At 38.7% G+C, this 19,235-nt stretch overlaps 2 protein-coding genes across 2 annotated transcripts; both read left to right on the top strand.

Moving 5' to 3' along the window:
* LOC121741831 (dormancy-associated protein homolog 4-like) lies at window positions 1-2,929 on the top strand. Its single transcript, XM_042134758.1, has 3 exons — window positions 1-570; window positions 695-800; window positions 2,544-2,929. The coding sequence occupies exons 1-3, from the start codon at window positions 294-296 to the stop codon at window positions 2,569-2,571; spliced, it is 411 nt and encodes a 136-aa protein (XP_041990692.1). The 5' UTR covers window positions 1-293; the 3' UTR covers window positions 2,572-2,929.
* A 7,966-nt stretch (window positions 2,930-10,895) lies between these two features.
* LOC121741367 lies at window positions 10,896-19,223 on the top strand. The gene is made up of 11 exons (XM_042134095.1): window positions 10,896-11,235; window positions 11,668-11,847; window positions 11,931-12,113; window positions 12,199-12,298; window positions 12,380-12,401; window positions 13,350-13,392; window positions 13,630-13,782; window positions 14,301-16,410; window positions 16,550-17,912; window positions 18,480-18,563; window positions 18,792-19,223. The coding sequence occupies exons 2-11, from the start codon at window positions 11,780-11,782 to the stop codon at window positions 18,854-18,856; spliced, it is 4,191 nt and encodes a 1,396-aa protein (XP_041990029.1). The 5' UTR covers window positions 10,896-11,235; window positions 11,668-11,779; the 3' UTR covers window positions 18,857-19,223.
* Window positions 19,224-19,235: the final 12 nt, after the last annotated feature.

Genomic DNA, 19,235 nt, shown 5'->3' with positions numbered 1-19,235 from the left:
CCAAATAAGATCCACCTAACTTTACTCTCCCTCTCTCTCCATGTTATCATGTCCTCTATAAAGGCTTGTACACCACCAGCTCCACTCCACAGTCTCACTCATTTCCCATTTTAATTTTATTTACCTCTTTTGATCTCATCTTCTTTCTCTTCAACACACAGATAGATCTCTTCCAAAACTAAATCGTCTAGCAAACATCTTCATCCATCCTATTTTACACAACAACAAGAAAAATAAAAGTAAAAGAGTAGTAACTAAATTTTCTGCTATTTTAGAATCATATCTCCAATATAATGGGACTTCTCGACAAACTATGGGATGAAACTCTAGCTGGTCCAACGCCGGACTCCGGCCTCGGCAAACTTCGCAAATACAACTCTTTCTCCGCCAGATCTAGCGCCGCACCGCCGCCGGATCCGGTGCCTCCGCCCCCGATTAACAAGATTTCTCCGAGCATCCCCGTTCCTGGAAGCGGAATTAATAATTATCGTAATCTTACAGTTTCCGTGGATTCGCCGTCGCTTCCGTCGTCGCCGTCGTGCTCCAGCACTCCGACCTCGCCCTTTACGCGTAAGAGATCTTCAATTTTAGATGTCGATTAACCTAGAGAGAGAAATTAAATACCTGCATGAAAATTTTCTGCTCTTCTTTTGGGGCTGTTTTCTAATATTTGTTTGTTTTGGGGTAATTTTAGCAAATACCCCTGGGGCTGCGGGGAATTTTAAGAAGTTGACGAGGAGAAAATCGGCAACTGCTGCTGTGCAAAACTCTGTGGCCAAGTCTCCAACTGGTTATGATTGGTGGGTTGACTTTTGTATGCCCTTCTATTATTGTTATCGCTAATTGCTAATTAGTCCTCAGAGTTCAATCCACGTTCTTTATTTTGAATACTCCCTTCCCTTCGCTCCATGAAAATAAAAATATTTAGGACGGCATGGGTTTTAATTCATAATTGTTAAGCAAGAGAGCTACTAATAAATACTCATGTTAGCTGAGAATGATATCTATCTCATTAGAAAAAGAAGTTAACAGAAACAAAAGTGAACTATTTTTATAGGACATACCACAATAAAAATAGTTTATATATGAACGGAAGGAATATGATAGTACTCCCTCCGTTTTTTTAAAATAGCAACTATTTCCATTTTGAGTCGTTCCTTAAAAATAGAAACTTTAAAAATAGAAACTTTAGAATCTTTCTATTCTAGGGCATGGACTCCACAATCCACTAACTCTATTTTCACTACTTTTTCTCTTCCTCTCTCTTACTTTACTCATTTTTTCCCTCTCTCTTACTTTACCAATTCTTTTAACTTACTTTACCAATTGTGCATTAAAATTTGTGCTGTTTCAAATGTTTCTATTTTTTGAATACGGATGGAGTAGTACTTTCTTTGGTGGGAGTCATTTTTTCACTATAATTGAGTTGATTCAATGTACTCCGTATAATACTTCCTCTGTTTCATCCTAAGTGAGACTTTTCTATTTTAGCACAAAAATTTAAGTAGTGAAGTTTAGTGAATTAAAATATACTTCCCCCGTCCACAAAAAAATAAGAAGGTATGAGAGAGAATAAAGTTGTAAAAAAGTAAAATAGAGAATAATGTAGTAGAGAGTTGAGTTAATAAATCCCAAAAAAATGTGTCACTTGGGTTGGGACATCCAAAAAATGAATACGTCTCACTTAGGTTGGGACGGTGGGAGTATTAATAATTAACATATTTTAATTTTTCTATTCTATTTTCTCTCATATTTTATTATCTTTCTTACTTTATTATTTCTTCATTTAAATTTTAATATTTTTAATATTTGTGCCAAAGGAAATGTCTCAATTATGAAGATTTAAGGGAGTGATAAAAATAAAAATATTATAGTGGGTTTAGGACTTAAATTTAATTGTAGTATTGTAGTACTCCCTCCGTCTTGCTTTAGCAGTCATAGTCACTTTTGAGCACTCGTTTTGTAAAAATGATAATAAATAGTTAAAGTGGAGAAATGGTAAAGTAAGAGAGAGAACAATGTAGTGAAGCTCTTCTCTACATTATTCTCTCTTACTTTACTTTAACTATTTATATCATTTTTATAAAATGAGTGCTCAAAAGTGACTAGGACTGCTAAAGCGGGACGGAAGGAGTACTTTTTTACGAAAAAAGAGAATTATCGTATCCATTTATTGAGTTATACTATATATGCACTAGATCTGTTTCTAGTTACTAGTATAAGGATGCTTTTCATATAACCTTTAAAAATTACTACTAGTAGTTATGTGTGTTTGTTAGATCACTACTGATTCATATACTATAGAGGAGTATATCACACATACAATCTTTACTACATATACTAGTTAGATCTAACTAGAGAGATAACTCAAATGTAGGCATGATATTAGTATCAATGAATGTAGTACTACACAACTATATAAATATGACTACACAGGGCTCTGTAGGGAGAAAAAAACCAACTGCGTATACATGGATGGCATGGTGATAATTAAATAATTAATGAAATTAATTCTAACATAATTGCTGATATGTTGTGTTTAGGATTGTGCTGAGTGCTTTGGATCGTTAAATATGAGCATGTTGATGTTGATGTTGATGTTGATGTTGATGTTGATGTTGATGTTGATCCTTTGGTGGCGTGGCGGCTTTGTGGATAAGATCGATCTTTTGCGGGAGAGTTTGTCGGATCACACCCTCCATGTTTTTCTAAGATTCCCCCTTTTGTGTGCATATTACCCAATAAAATTGTTTTCTTGCTTAACTTAAACTCGTGGATTATTCAATCTTTTTGTTTAAGTTTAAACTCAAATAGTACTACTATGATTTACTGATATTTGGGTGCCACCTTCAATAGATGTGGATGATGGTGCAGTTGTACATCTTTTGTTTAAGTGATTAACTATATTATAAGTGATTAATTAAATTAAGTTTGCTTTGCACCACTTTCATCTGCAGAAGATAGGATTTTGTCTGAGTAATGTTTGGGTGTTGGATATCCAAACTTTGCTTATAAAATGAATTTTATAATAGGCAAGCCCATTAGATTTTGTGGCATAACTTTTAAGCTAACCCATATCATATTTGTCACTTTCAATTTGCCATCATATTTTTGTTGATATTTTGGATGTTTTTACTTTTTCTTTTTCAAAGTGGTCCATTTCAACCAATATTTCAATTATTATCCCCATTATACACTATATATAATAAAAAGGGCATGATTTATGGTCGGACAAATTGTGGGGAAAATAGTTAAGCAAATAACTCAATAGTGATCAAAATGAAATTATGCACTAACTATTTAGTACTCCCTCCGTCCCTAAAGAATATGAATAATGGGTTCGACCACGAGTTTAATAAATAAGGGGAAAAGTAAGAGAGAGAGAGAAAGGGTAGTGGAAATAATGTTAGAGGAGAGTGAGGTGTATATTATTATAATGGTATAAGTTGTTAATGATAATGGTATACGTTGTAAATAAAATGATGTGTAGGGGTAATATGTTGTTTGAACTTTTCAACATTAGAAAGTTCATACTTTTCGGGAACGGACGAAAAAAGAAATAGTTCATACTCTCTGGAGACGGTGGGAGTATAAATGAGAGCTTGATATGTAATTCTGTAATTAGTTGGGATAGGTTGTGCTGGGATAGGCTATGCTGGGCAATAAATATAACCGAAGGGATCAAGAGAGTTAGAATCATCGAGGACCTAACACTGCTTTTAGTATAAGTAAAGAGAGTTTTGCAACATACTCGAAAGCATGTTTTTAGTATAAATTGGAGATTGTTAAGATAAAAGTACTACTATACTAGTCTACATTTGTCCTTTGAAAATAGAAACTATTTTCATTTTGATTTGTCTCTTAAAAATAGAAACTTTTTTCTTTCTAATGAGGTGAGATCCATTTTCCATTAACAATATTTCAATCACCTTTTCTTTCTATATCTTTCTTACTTAACAATTATGCTTTAAAACTCATGTTTTAAAAGTTTCTATTTTTAAGAGACGGATGTAGTACTATTCTAAAACATGTGTTTCGAGTTGCTTGGATATGTAAACCTTTTTTTCCATATATTGGAATATTTGTGTCGCATTGTGTTAGTTTTTCATTAGTATTTCTGCATTATAAACTGAATCGTGGCCAGGTCATCACTAAAGGTCTCTTAGTCGATGTCTTACTGTCTTGCAAAAGTAAAACTATATTTCACAACTTAGATACATTTTAGTGATATGTTGTTAAAAGTTATAGTATCTGTCTACAACACTCAATGAATTTACAGTGACTCTCTTGCTAATTATGAAACAACGCCATCTCAAAAAAATTTATTTCTGAATCTTTATATACTCCCTCTGTACCACAAGAATATGCACTATTACCTTTTTAACCTGTCCCACAAGAATATGAACTTTCTAATTTTGGAAACTATTTTCTCTTTAATAAGGTGGAGCTCATTCTCCACTAACAATACTTTAATTGTTTTTCTCTCTACCTCTCTCTTACTTTACCAACTTTGCATTAAAACGCATGCCGAACTCAAAGTGCATATTCATTGGGTACGGATGGAGTATAACATATTGAGCATGCGATATCTTTGAATCTTTTCATGCAAATTAGTTCCGTTTGAAGCACAAAAGGTGATCAAACAAGTAATACATATCGGTCTATCATCACTGGAGTACTATATAATAAGGAGATTTGACAGAAGACAAAAAAATTTGTCTCTTAAATTGTTATTCTTGAAGATGACAACACACACTTCACGTTTTCTCCTACAAGCTATTTTTATGTCTCTTTTTTAGATCTAGTCCTTTGCGAGTGAACAGTTTTGTCCACTCAAAAGATCATGTTTCGAGTTCGGGAACAAATCAGAAAATTCCTGGTTGAGAAACGTCATGTGGAGTAACACAAACAATCATCGATTCTTTGAAGAATCATAATAGTAAATTATATATTCCTTAGGATTCATATTTAGGTTTTTAATTTTTTACATGAATTACATGCATATTATTTGAATTGACATGAAATCAATTAATCCTGCAATCACCTAAATAGATTTGATAAACTCCTACATAATATAGGTTTGATTTAGAGTTTGGTGAGTTTATTGTCAGGTTTTATAGCTCGAACCCTGAGTTGTCAATCAATTATTTATCAATTGGTGAATTTAACGAGTTTGTTGAGAATGTTTGAAATAACAAGTAAAAACAGGATAAAGTGACAAAAGAACGAACATCGGACGGAAAAAGACTGTAGAGGGACTCACTCGGCCGAGTGAGTGTAGCTCTTTTAGCCACTCGTCTGAGTCACAATCAGTGTCATTGATTCCAGAGGACTCCACTTGGCCAAGTCAATTTGGCTCTTATTGCCACTTGCCGAGTCACATATGGCATTGCCAATTTCAGAAGCTTCTCACACAATAATAGCGGAGAGAATATGATTGAGAAAATGAAGATCTCAATCATCCCAAGGTTAAAGATACAGACTCTAATCAAGATTCTTTCATCCAAAAGTGTATCTTGTTTTGTTTCAATATTTTTCAATTATTTTCTTACTTTCGATTAGAACATGAAAAACTAAATTTATTGTAGAATATAGAGTTTCAGAGCATCCACAACTGTGCTCTTGCCAGCGGCACGGTTGTGGGCCCGGGCGGTACTATTCATGCCTGCTCTCTGGCAAGAGCACAACACCCACAACTGTGCTCTTCCGCAAGGACGAGCACAATTAATATAAAATTCAATTACACAAAAACATTTTCATAATACTAAAATTCATTAAAAAAACCACAATAAAAATAACAAATTACAAATAAAATAAAAAGACATAATTAAAATCCTAAAAATTAAAAATTACATAATTAAAATACTAAAAATTAAAAATTACATAATTAAACTCCTAAAAATTAAAAATTACATAATTATTGGCTAATATAACCCGAGGAAGACTACGCATCCGGCGGCACCAACCCCAATTGTTTTTGGAGACCCAATATCATGGACTCGTGCGTTTGAAGTTGCGTGGGGGTCATAGTTGACCTATCGGCCAAATTGAGTTGGGCCAAAAGGGCCCACAACGAGTTGTTCGGGGGTGGAGGTGGAACATAGGGTGCGGGTTCGGGAGCAGGGGCAGATGGAGTCGCGGCGCGACGTCGTTCGGCCGCCGCCTTCTTCCTACCTTGCGGTCGGCGTCGGGAACCGCTTGGTTGGGCATCGGGGCTACCCAAGTTAGCTTCGGCGAGTTGGCTAGCCACTTCTTCGCCGGCGTCGGATAGGGATGCCGACCGTGAGCGTTTGGAGGAGCCGCTAGAGGAGGATGTTATGCCTCCCTTATACTTCGGGTGCGTCCGCGTCTCCTGCCAAACGTTAAGATATTTGAACGACTTACCGTTCATGGATTGGTAGGTGCTCAGCGAGGCAGTGATGATGTCGACCTCGCTTCGGCCGCTCCCGGCATTCCGGGACTCCTGGATGAAATAGCCGTTGAACTTGCCAATTTCTTCGTTGGCTCGGCCGATGCAGTTGCGCACCATACTCTCGTTGCGCTCGATCGTTCCCGGCGGCCGGTGTGCATTGTACCGGCTAGAGACGCGCCACCAAAAGTGATCGCCGGATTGGTTCGTTCCAACCACCGCATCTTCGGAGATTTCCAAGTACGCCTTGAACAATCTTTCCATCTCCGCCGGTGAGTACGGTGTGCGGACACCGGCGCGAGATGGAGGATTCGGCATTTGGGAAGGGGCGCGAGGCCTAGGCTCCGGTGTCCACCCGTAGCGCCCATCGGAGGCACCTTGATCGTCGATTGGGTATGGCCGGTAGCCACTCGGAACGCCCGAATCTTGGGTGAGAGGAGGGGCCGAATATTCCGTTTCCGGACTATGAAACGGTTGCGAACCGAACCATTCGGGGTTCCAACCGTGAGAGCCGCTTGGGTTGTCGTCGTTACCGGACATAGTGGTGTTGTAGGGTGTGAGAGGAAGATGAAAATGGATATGAGAGATTGATGATGAGAATTGTGTAGTGAAAGTGTGAATTTTTTGGAGTGAAATTGGGGGTATTTATAGATGAAAGTGTGTATTTTTGGGGTAAAAAAAATAAAAAAAAAAATTAAAAAGTGGGGAAAAACGGTTATAAACGGATATAATTTTTTGGGGAAGTGAAAATTTTTTTTTTTATTTTTTATCGATTTTTTTAATAAAAATCCGATTTTTTTAAAAAAAAATTAAAAAAATGTTTGAAACCAACGGCTATGCCGTTGGCGAATGGGAGACCGCCACGTGTGCGTCCGCTGGCACGGACGTGCTCGATACATCGAGCAGCGCCGTGCCAGCGGCGCGGTTGCAGCGGTGGCGGTCCTTCGCCTTGCCGCTGGCACGGACGGCGGTGGCGCCAACCGCCACCGCTGCGGATGCTCTCATGGTGTAAATATGCCTGAAACGGTTCAAAAATAAATGAAGATGAGCAAAAAAAGCTCAAAATCCAGAGTCTTCTCATGATATATTCCAAATCTAGAAAATGTGAATGCACAAACTTTAAAGTTCAAATACCAATTTACATGATTCACTCTTTTGCAAATGATAGAAAAAATGAAAAAAAATTATTGAATGTCTCATGTATGGTCCTTGAAAAAAAAGACACGTCATGAAAATAATACTAAAACATAGTACTATATTGTAATGAAATCACAATCAATTAAAAAATTATCATACACCGCGTTAGTGGTTGTGCATTGAGCGTTTGAATATGCACGTCACATATTAAAATTTGGGGGCACTTTTTGCCAGTGGAGACCAAAAAAAATATCAAAAAAATACTATGATTAGTTAATAATATATGTATATGAGGTGGATTAGGGTCTTCAAATCAATAGCCTAGATTATCATCCTCTGAATGTTAATACGATCATCAAAAAATGTCAATAAAAGTATTAAGGTCAATTTACAATAAATTAGTTATAACTTTTGAAAAATATCTAATAACTTTAAAACGCATATAACTTTCTCGATTTAAATTATGTTTACGCACAACATATATCAAATTAAAGATAATTTCATAAGAATTCTAACGAGATCTCACTTGCATATATTCCGATGTCAAAATTTGAAAATTCTTTTTAAAAAATTTCAATTTTTTCGTACAGCAACAAATGTCAACACAGTATATAAAATATGTCAATATAATACATGTAGAATGTCAATATAAACAATGTGTTAACATTCTCAAAGCATTGTGTCGACATTCTCAAAGCATTATATTGATATTTTCAAAACACTATATTGACATTTTCATCCAAAACCCTAATGTGATATTTTTTTTATCTTTTTCGATTTAATTAATAAAAATAAAAATTACACGTGACAAATTTTAGACCACAAGATTTCTAAAATTCTATGGTCTTAAATTAGTTGTAGTTAGCAATTAAATGATGAGTTAGCAATTCATCACCCCCTAATACATATATATTACAATATTTGCACCAATAATTAGCTGTGTGTCTCAACAATATCCTAAAAACTAGTTATGCATGTGTTAAATATAAACTGAAAGATTTATTTAATTTAATTTTAGTTTTATATTGTTATGCATTGATCAAAATTAAAATTGGAGTTTTAAATCAATTGTCAAGATGGAACTATACAATAGTTGCATTTTTTTATTTTTACAATAGCTGTATATTCATCAGATTTAGGGTCAACTGTATTTGAATTGTGAATTAATCAAATATGGGAGAATTATATTGAAGTTTATCATATTAATTAATTCATAATTTTGTGTATGGGTGAGTGGTGACGTCTCTATTTTAAATTGTGGAGTAAAGTATAAAAAGGAGAAAATATAGAGGTGTAAGCGTAATTTAGATATTTTAAGATTAGGTAGAAATACATATACACTCTACAGTTATACGAATCAGTAAAGACTGAGTGTTTTGTTTACATCCGCTGTTATACCATCTCCAATAGCAATAGCTCAGGCATAGCCCAGTCACAAACTCCTCCTGCCACATCATCAGCACTAAAACTCCTTCTGCCACATCATCAGGACAAGCAACTGGACAACCAATAACACAGCCATAATCCAGTCATAATAAACAAAATTATAAAAATAACAATCACACAAAATACGGAATTCAACTTACGACACAGATACGGGAAAATGCAATAATTTCATTTAAATTAAAAAAAGGTACATTAAAAAAATTACAAAATTACAAAAAAAAAACTAACGCCGTGCAGTCCTCCGCGCCCACAACTCTTCAATTAAATCTTTTTGGAGTCGAATATGAGCTTCCACTTGGTGCATGTCGGCATGTGCTTGGAGGCGGCCGGCTTCATCGTGAGGTACCCCACTTCGTACGCTGGGGGTGGCCACGCCGTGGCTTGGACCGGCTTCATTATTGTCGTTGGCTCAACTAGTCAGTTGTACACCTTCATCTTAGACAATCATGTTGTGCATGATAATACATGCGTACATTATATCAGCAATGCAGTCGACATGCCACAAACGCGTTGGACCCCTAATTGCCGCCCATTGAGACTGGATCACACCAAATGCGCGCTCCACGTCCTTGCGCGCCGACTCCTGCCGTTCCGCAAAGTAGGCCTTCCTCTCATATGATGCGCATCTGATCGTCTTCACAAAGACGGGTCACCTAGGATATATCCCATCCGCCAAGTAGTAGCACATATCATGCTGGTTCCCGTTGACGACAAAACTGATGGTCGGACCGACGCCCTGGCACTGCTCGTTGAAAAGGGGCGACGAGTTGAGGACGTTGAGGTCGTTGTTCGACCCGGCTACCCCAAAATATGCATGCCAAATCCACAGCCGGTAATCAGCTATGGCCTCGAGGATCATCGTGAGATTTTTTCCCTAATAGCCGGTCGTGTAGAACCCTTTCCAGGCAGTGGGGCAGTTCTTCCACTCCCAATGCATACAATCTATGCTGCCTAACATACCCGGGAACCCATGCTTCGCCCCGTGCATCTGCATCAGCTCGTGGCAGTCTTCGGGGGTAGGGCTTCGAAGGTACTGATCACCGAATATTTCAACCACGCCCTGACAGAAATACTTCATACATTCAAGGGCAGTCGACTCGCCGATATGGAGGTACTCGTCTCACATGTCTGCCGCGCCTTCGTAGGCCAACTGCCTGATTGCCGCAGTGCACTTTTGAATAGGTGTGTGACCGGGTCTGCCAGCCGCATCGTGCCTGAAGCGGAAACATATATATCGACGCTCCAAAGTGTCAACAATACGCATAAACAGGGTCCTGCTCATCCTAAAACGCCGCCTGAAAATGTTGGCGTTAAACCGCGGCTCTGGTGCGAAGTAGTCGTCAAATAGCCGCTGATGTGCAGCTACGTGATCCCGATCAATCACTTCTCGGCGGTGGACAACAGGTCGAGGTCGAGGTACCGCCGGCTGCAAGGCCAGTTGTATCAGCCGGTCGATCTCTCGGGACGTATAGGCCTCCAACTGTTCGTTCAAACGCCGTTCGAACTCCTCAGCATCCCACCACTACCACCACTACTATCACCCGCGTTACTCATTTCGCGTTGTTGATCTTGTACATAAATTAAGATAGAGAGAAAACTCGTTAAAACAAGTGGTGCAAATGAAAATGACGTACAGATCGCGTATATATAGTGTTTCGAAAATTAAATAATAATAAAAAAAATCCCGCTCGCCGATCGCTCGCCGATCTGTAGCCTGCAATGGCGGTCAGGAGATCGGCGAGCGCATCGCCGAGCGCTCGGGAATCGGCATGCGCTCGTCGGCTGCAATGGTTCGGCGAGCGCCAAGAATCGGCTAACCGGTGCGCCGCTCGCCTCTATTGGAGATGCTCTTAAAAAACATTTCTTCCTAGAGCAACTATAGAAAGTGTTTATTTTCAAAATCGAGAAGAAGATAAAAAGGATTTGATTTTGCTGTTTGAAACACAATCTGTACAGCACTGAACTCCTGTCTACACAGTTTTTTTTTGCGTTACGGAGAGACAGGTAGAGGAGAAACAGGAAGAAAGAGACATCAAATTCACACACACACTCCACAAAGGAGTGAAACCTAAGTCCCTTTTGTAGGTTTCTTTCTTCTTTTAATCAGCATTTTGAACTGTAAATGCCCGAAACCCTCGCATTTCTTTTGAAATTCGAATCACATTTCGATTTCGTGGGGGTGTCGATTTTGAATCCGACGATCGGCTTACCGAACTCAAGATCTTCGCATTGGCATTGTTGAGGTCAGCTCCGGATTTTGCTCAATTCGTTTCGTCTTTAGTTGGTTTCACCAGAATTGGATTTTCTAGGTTTGTCAGTTTTGTTGCTTGAAGGTTCGATTGTGAGCTGAATCTGTGTTTAGCAGTTAATTGATAAGGTTATTTTCTTTATTTTTTCTGGGTTTATTCAGATCTAATTAAATGGAGTATAAGTTTTTGGTTAAAGATTGGATTTTGAATTAAGATCTTGCTCGTTAGCTCTCATCTTATTGGTTTTCTTACTCTAATCTCAGTGTATGAATATTTACGGAAGTGCATTGTGAGTTGGATTTGATTTCATCTAAATTAATGCATATGGGCATGATTTTTAATCTCAACTATCTTAATTAATGCATTGGGGCTTTCTTATAATCGATCTTATCCTTTTAATTTAACCTTTTTTCACTCGGGATACAGGATACTGTAGCTTGGAACTAAAAATAGTAGATACATTGTGGTTTATGTTGAGATTTTTGGCAATGCAACCGCATATGTGAAAGAGACCAAGAAAACATAACCGTTCACTAGTATGGCAAAGATGAAGTCAGACGCCCCTCTTGATTATGCTGTATTACAGCTATCTCCAAAGCGCTCACGGTTAGATATGCTTAACGATTGTTTTCGTGATGATTTGATCATTTCCTGATGTTAGTTATTCACTATAATATCCTTTTGGCCAGATGCGAATTGTTTGTTTCGAGTGATGGGAGCACAGAGAAACTAGCCTCAGGATTGCTTAAACCATTCGTTTCACATTTACAGATTGCAGAGGAACAAGGTGCCTCTGCTTCACAGTCAGTTAAGCTTGAAGTCGGCCGCCATAAGAATGCTGAAACATGGTTCACCAAGGGTACACTAGAGAGGTAGTGCGATTTGCAACTTGCTAGTAATCTTGTTATGCATGCAGCACTAAATCTAATGTCTACGCTTAACAATTTTAATATCTAGGTTTGTAAGATTTGTTAGCACACCTGAAGTTTTGGAACTGGTCAATACCCTGGATGCTGAGATGTCACAGCTGGAAGCCGCTCGAAGGATTTATTCACAGGTTATTTATTTCTGTAGCTGAAGTCTTAACTGGCAATCCTGTGGAAGAATTTTGTCTAATTAGCGTTCTTACCGATTTCAGGGAGCAGTAGATCAACTTTCTGGTATGGTTTCCTATTACTTGATATATTTTCTATTTCTATGAAAGTGCATCATAAGGTTGCTAGTAACTTGCATGTTGTATTTGTTTCTTTTTTCTCCTTTTCTTATTTGAAATATGACGAATTAAAAAGGAGATGGAAAGAAGAATCTTGAAATAATATACATTCTGCATAATAAAAAAAATTAGATGGCCTGACCAAAGTTTACCAGTATGTCTCCATAGCTACCTACAATAAATTAGCTCTAATTCATGTTGTGCTAGACGATTTTCGATGTACAATTTTCTCCCAATAGCTATTTGGTTTAGTTAACGATCTCGAGAAACTAGAAAGTAAATAAAGCCTACTCTTCTCATGATTAATGGAATAGCTTGTGCTGTTGGTTTGCTGTGAGTCTGTGACTCGTTAGCAGCTATACACTGAGATGAGATTTTGCTTTTATTCACCTGTGTTCATCATCTTCAAGGGAATCCTTGTATCTTTTGAATGCTTGATCTAAAACAAGCAAGCCTTCTAGTAGAAGAAGAATTTGCCACCACATATCCTGTGGTTGCCCAACCTGAAGAAACTAAGCTGATAGATAAAGAAAATCAAATAGCGTGTGTTGTCGCATCTCTACACAACACTATAACTGAAGAAAGTTCTTTGTATAATGTTTTAAACCACTGCTCAACTAATATAGTAGGCTTGGAAATGAATGAAGCTTTTGCAGTTACTAACATCCTCTGTAAATGGTAGGCATGCCAGCAATGTCGTGTACCGACATTTGATATAGATTGTACTTTAATTTCATTGCATAACATTACCTATAATCTTCTTACCAATCATAAGATGTTAGGGGCAGTTGGAACATTTTCACCTGTGTTGCCTTGTGTATATTATCATATTCTCGCTGATGTTATAATATATAATGATGATCACCCCGTTACTCATTGGATCTATTGCGTACAGGTGGAGGTGGTTCTGGGGCGACATCTGGAGATGATGCCACAAAGTATGAGCTCCTAACTCCTTCACTGTTGGTTTATTACATCAGTACCTGTATGAATTTATTGATGATGGTATATATATTACTCAGTTCCAGCATAGTTTATTGAGGAAAATGAAATCGTTTACTCCTTATCTGCTGCAGAACTGGATATAACTTAATGTTTGGTGTAGCTTCTTAGTTTGTGCTTTCTTTCTTCTCTCCCTACCTCAACTTATATATTCATTATTGTCATGAATGCAGGAAGGAGCTTCTGAGAGCTATCGACGTGAGGCTCGTTGCAGCCCGTCAGGACCTCTCGAACGCCTGTGCTCGCGCTGCTGCTGCTGGCTTCACCATTCACACAGTCTCGGAACTTCACAACTTTGCTGATAGCTTTGGTGCCCGTCGCCTAAAGTAAGGACTCCTGAAACATGCAGGCACTTCTCTATGTCTACGTGCGTGCTTATAAAATGAAATCATCAATATACTCAGTTGCATTAGGTTAGAGAAGAGACGAACACAGTTTATAATTATAAAGGAATCCTCTGTAATGAAAAACAGGTCTAAACATATTTTGGGGTTTTATGTTTGTTTATCAAAATAAGAAACAATTGTTTTATTTTAATAAAAATGTTTAAAGATATATTCACCAAATTTGAAGATGGCTTCCCAAAAGATACATATTAGTAAAATTTACCTCCTCTGTAATGAAAAACAGGTCTAAACATATTTCGGGGTTTTATGTTTGTTTATCAAAATAAGAAACAATTGTTTTATTTTAATAAAAATGTTTAAAGATATATTCCTACCAAATTTGAAGATGGCTTCCCAAAAGATACATATTAGTAAAATTTACCTCGTTTGGCCCTACATTTGGGAATTCCTCATTCGTTCTCTCTATAAAATAATGGCGATCATGTGTGTATTTTCAGTGAAGCATGTTGCAAGTTCAAATTGCTGAACGAGAGACGCCCCGAACTTACACACCCATGGACATCTGTGTCCGACTCTCGCGCCTCGTATGGCTCCGACATGTCCATCGACGACGATATGCCACCTTCTCCGCAGCCGCGCCGCGAACATGCATTGTCTCAACCGCCGGATCTACCAGTACGTCGTGCTTTCAGCAGAGAGTCCAGCGTCGAGAGTGAAGCAGGAAAAAAGGTGAGCAATGGTGCTGCTGCAGAAAAAGAATCCAAGGATGAGACGTCGACCCCCGATCAGGTCCAGTCGATTCAAGCGAGTCAGCCATCGAGGCGCCTCAGTGTGCAGGACCGAATCAACATGTTTGAGAGTAAGCAGAAAGAAAATTCTGGCGGGAAGCCCGTCGAGCTGCGGAGGTTGTCATCAGACGTTTCAGAGAAGGCGGTGTTTAGAAGGTGGAGCGGCGCTAGTGATATGAGCATTAGCCTTGATTTGAGTTCTGAGAAGAAGGATGTCGATAGCCCTGCCTGTAACACGGCCCCTGCAGCGGCTTCTTTGGAATTTAAATTTTCAACTTTGATTGATAACAATGCAGAGGTATCATCTGCTGCTAAGCCGGATATGAAGGTTTTGCCTAGCTCTGGTGGGGTCGGGGACGGCGGAACCAAAGGTGTTTCCTTTTCTACTTTTGAGCGGTTGATTGAGTCTAACAATAAAAATTTCAATTTGGGATCTAGTGAAAGTGGTGTTTTGAAAGATCAGCAACGTGGGAAGACCCAGTCAAGGTCGTTTATAAACAGGGTTGAGAACCAAGAAAAATCCGAGGATGATTTTAAAACACAGGATATAGGTAGAGACAAGGGGGTGACTGGGTTTGGGAATCAAGGGAAGGCTGAAGTGTTTAGTGGCGGCAAGACACAGATGACTGGATTCAAGGATCAGGTTTTGTCTTCGTCTCATATTAGGCGCATGCAGATAAAATCTGGTCAGCAGAGTGAAGGTTCGGAACAACGTGAAAGTTCTGAATCAAGGGATGAGTCTGGTATGGAAGTTATGGTGAAATCTGCTCAAAAGAGTGCTGCTGGAACCGGGGTAGTAGATGGTGGTGCCGGCTCAAGAATCTTGCAGGCCTTTGCCTCCCGTTATAAGGGGATTGAAGGGGATTCTTCATCTGCTCACCAAGAGGTGAGGTCTGTTAGGGAAACTGAAGCAGCCGAAAAGAAAGAAACCCGCATGTTTGAGAAGGCATCCCGTGAGGTAACACCTTTGGTGAAAACTGAAGTTGCTGGGAAGAAAGAATCCCACATATCTGAGAAAGTATCAGATAGTCATGTGTCAAATCTTGAAGATTCTGGGCCTCAGAGATTAAAGTTCAATAGACAAGTTTTGACTGCTGAGCTGAGTAAGAGGACACGAATTCAACGAGTTGATGCTAGTTCTAGTGGGAACAGCAGGATGCAGTTTTCTGGTCAAGTAACAGTAGAGGCCCAGGAAGGTTCTGATTCTTTCTCAACACCCACAAGCCAAGCTCAGAGAGTGAGGCAGGCAAAGGATAATCAGGAACTTGACGATTTGAAGATAAAAGCAAGTGAGCTTGAAAAAATGTTTGCTGAGCATAAGTTGCGACTCCCTGGAGACCAATCCAACTCTGCCCGTAAAGGAAGGTTAATAGAAACGTCACATGAACCATCAAGTAGTTCACACTACACAAAACCAATAGTAGGTGAAAACTACCAGTCAGCTCAACCCAGTAGGGTTTCTAAGAACTCAACCAAGTTTGATACTGCCTCCCCCATGAAAGCTGTTGATAGTCAGTACGACAGTGATGCTATGAATACACAATTTTCTGATCTTAGTGTTACAGATAGCTCCCGAGGGAAGCTCTATGATAGATATATGCAAAAGAGGGATGCAAAGCTGAGGGAAGATTGGAGTGCCAACAGGGAAGAGAAAGAAGCCAGATTGAAATCCATGCAGGATAGCATTGAAAGGAATAGATCAGAGATGAAAGCTAAGTTTTCTGGATCTGTAGACAATCAAGATCATGTATCAAGTGCTCATCGACATATTGAGAGAATCAGATCATATAATAGCAGGTCTATTATGAAAAGGGAACAGGTAGATCTATAGTTGTCTTATAGAGATGTATGTCTCTAATGAATGCAACCATCTTACTTCTATTTTCTAATTTTAGCATTTACTGGAGTTAGCCTTCTCTTGATTTTTAACCGACTATATAAAAGTTTCCTTTTGACAGCAACACCTAGATTTTGGGGACAGTGACAACGATGAGGAAGCATTAGATCTTCCAGAGCAAAATAATCCCCATGAGAATAAGGGTTTGAATGATCCCTCTTTTAGAGATGGTAGAGGTACCCAGGGGAAAAAGCATTTAACCATTAATAGAAGTTCATTGTCCACTCCTCGTACTGCAGCTCCTGTTCCAAGTTCTGCTTCGAAAAATTCTAGCATTAGTTATGGGAAGCGAAGAATGGTTCCGGAAAATCCACTTGCACAATCGGTCCCAAACTTTTCAGAAATGAGAAAAGAAAATACCAAGCCTTCTGGAGTCAATAAAACAACACGTTCACAAGTTCGAAGCTATGCCCGCAGCAAAATCTCAAATGACGAAGTGGCGGTTGTTAGGGAGGATAAGTCGCGTCGATTACAGTCCCTCAAGAAAAGTTCTGCAAATCCAAGTGATTTCAGAGAAATGTCTCCCATTGATTCTGATGTTATTGTATCCACACCAAAACTCAATGAGGAGATCCAGAAAAATGTTGTAACCAGACCTTTTCTTAAAAAGGGCAGTCGCAAAAGCTTTGTATCTCAATTGAGCATTGCTAGTGAGAAGGCCTCGGGAGTATCTGACCTTATACACAATGAAGATGACAATTTTGACATGGAATCTGGAGCTGAGGAGTTTTTAAGTACGGTTGATGATGAAGGGGAGGAAGAACTCGACAGCTTAAAGACTGAAGTTCAGAATGTTTCTGACAATGAGGAACTAAAAGAAGGGCTGGAACCTGAGTATTCTGTTAATTCGGGTTCGGAAAATGGTATTGGTGGTTTAACATTTTCTCTAGTGGACCAAGCTTTAGGTTCTAACCTGCCTATTCCTTCGAGCTTCCACCCTGCTGAATCTGTACCAGATTGGTCAGGGGAAAGTCCTGTGTCATGGAATTTACATTCTCAGCATCCTTTTTCATACCCTCATGAGATGTCTGACATTGATCCTTCAGTGGACTCCCCAGGAGGAAGTCCTGCCTCTTGGAATTTGCACTCCTCAAATCAATTAGAAGCCGATGCTGCTCGAATGAGGAAGAAATGGGGAACTGCACAAAAGCCCATGTTGGTTGCACATTCCTCCAACAATGTTCCACGCAAGGATGTGACGCGTGGCTTCAAACGATTACTGAAGTTTGGAAGGAAAAGTCGTGGTTCAGAGAGCTTGGTTGACTGGATCTCTGCGACCACATCTGAAGGAGATGATGATACTGAAGATGGGAGAGATCCTGCCAATAGGTCATCTGATGATCTGAGGAAGTCGAGAATGGGATTTTCTCATGCTGAAGCTTCTGATGATGGCTTCAATGATTGCGAGTATTTCAATGAATCAGGTGATTTAAGATATATGTTCGTACATCCATGTTTACATCTCTATTTCTATTCACAGAGATTTGCTGTGCCAATATATGTGCATGTATATCTTCATGTTGTAGTTTTACCTCCATATGCTGAGTTCTCATATAGCACTGGTAAATATTATGAATGAAAATTTATCCAGTAGTAGAGTATTATGTTATTGCTAATTAATTTTTTTTTCTCAGTGTTCTAATGCTTGTCTGAGCTCAAACCACATCCTTCAGTTTTATGGCTCAATGTTATGGTTGTACACATAAACCCACTCAATATCACTTTTGTTCATCAAGTCATATCAATGTCATTTTCACAAGTGTCTGCTTATGGTATAGAGCGTTTCGCCAGTGTCTGCATGCTGAAATTATTGGAAATATTGGTAGTTCTGCATTGTGGTTGGTTTTGATGGTGCAATTTTCTTGAAGTCCCTTAAATTGTTCAATTGGTATTCTAGTAGTAGTACTTTTTTTTGCAGCTTATGAATCATAATGATCTGGTTTGTGCATTTAAATGTTTGTTGTTAACCCATGACCCTTTTTATTCCACAGTTATATCTTCCGAGAATTCAATTTCAGGACCTCCAGCCAACTTCAAACTCAGGGAAGATCACATGTCTGGAAGCACCATCAAAGGTGAAAACTTATAACATTATGAAACATTGTCTTACGTTTAACCTTATCACATGAATCATGTAGCTACAAGAGTCTTAGATTTTATTTGATATCTTCTTTCTGGAAATATGCCTTTCTTTTGCATTGTCAACTCGATGCACACACATTTCTTGTTCTTGGTGTGGTGCTATCGATTGATGCTAATGGTGCATATACCTGGTTAACTCTGTCTTGCTACTGATTTTCCAGCTCCAAGATCGTTTTTCTCATTATCAACATTCCGGAGCAAGGGCAGTGATTCGAAGCTTCGATAATCCTGGCTCTGAAAACATCTCCCGTGTACAAATACATCACCTGTCATTGAAGGCATAGATGGCTATTCCATTAAGCTCTACCAGCACAAGATAAGTATCGTGGTACACTATGCTATGCGGGCTTCGTCTGGATTTTAGCCATATCTTGTAGAATTTAAATTGTTATGTGATGAACTCATAGTTCCAATTGGTGGAGCAACTGTATGTGATTTTGGTAGGTAAAAGCATTATTTTTTCTGTAGTCAATTCTCTTTTGCTGCACTCTAATGTAAAAAGGTAGTTTGGAGAATGGAATATGAATTATGAAGTATGATGTTAATACCTACTGCTGCACTTTAGAGGAAGAAGAATCACAATTCACAATCAATATCCTTTGTAG

The sequence above is a fragment of the Salvia splendens genome, chromosome 7, assembly GCF_004379255.2.
Source record: "Salvia splendens isolate huo1 chromosome 7, SspV2, whole genome shotgun sequence".
Lineage (NCBI taxonomy): Eukaryota > Viridiplantae > Streptophyta > Magnoliopsida > Lamiales > Lamiaceae > Salvia > Salvia splendens.
Note: the sequence above shows the minus strand (reverse complement) of the source record. Positions and strands in the feature narration are given on the sequence as shown.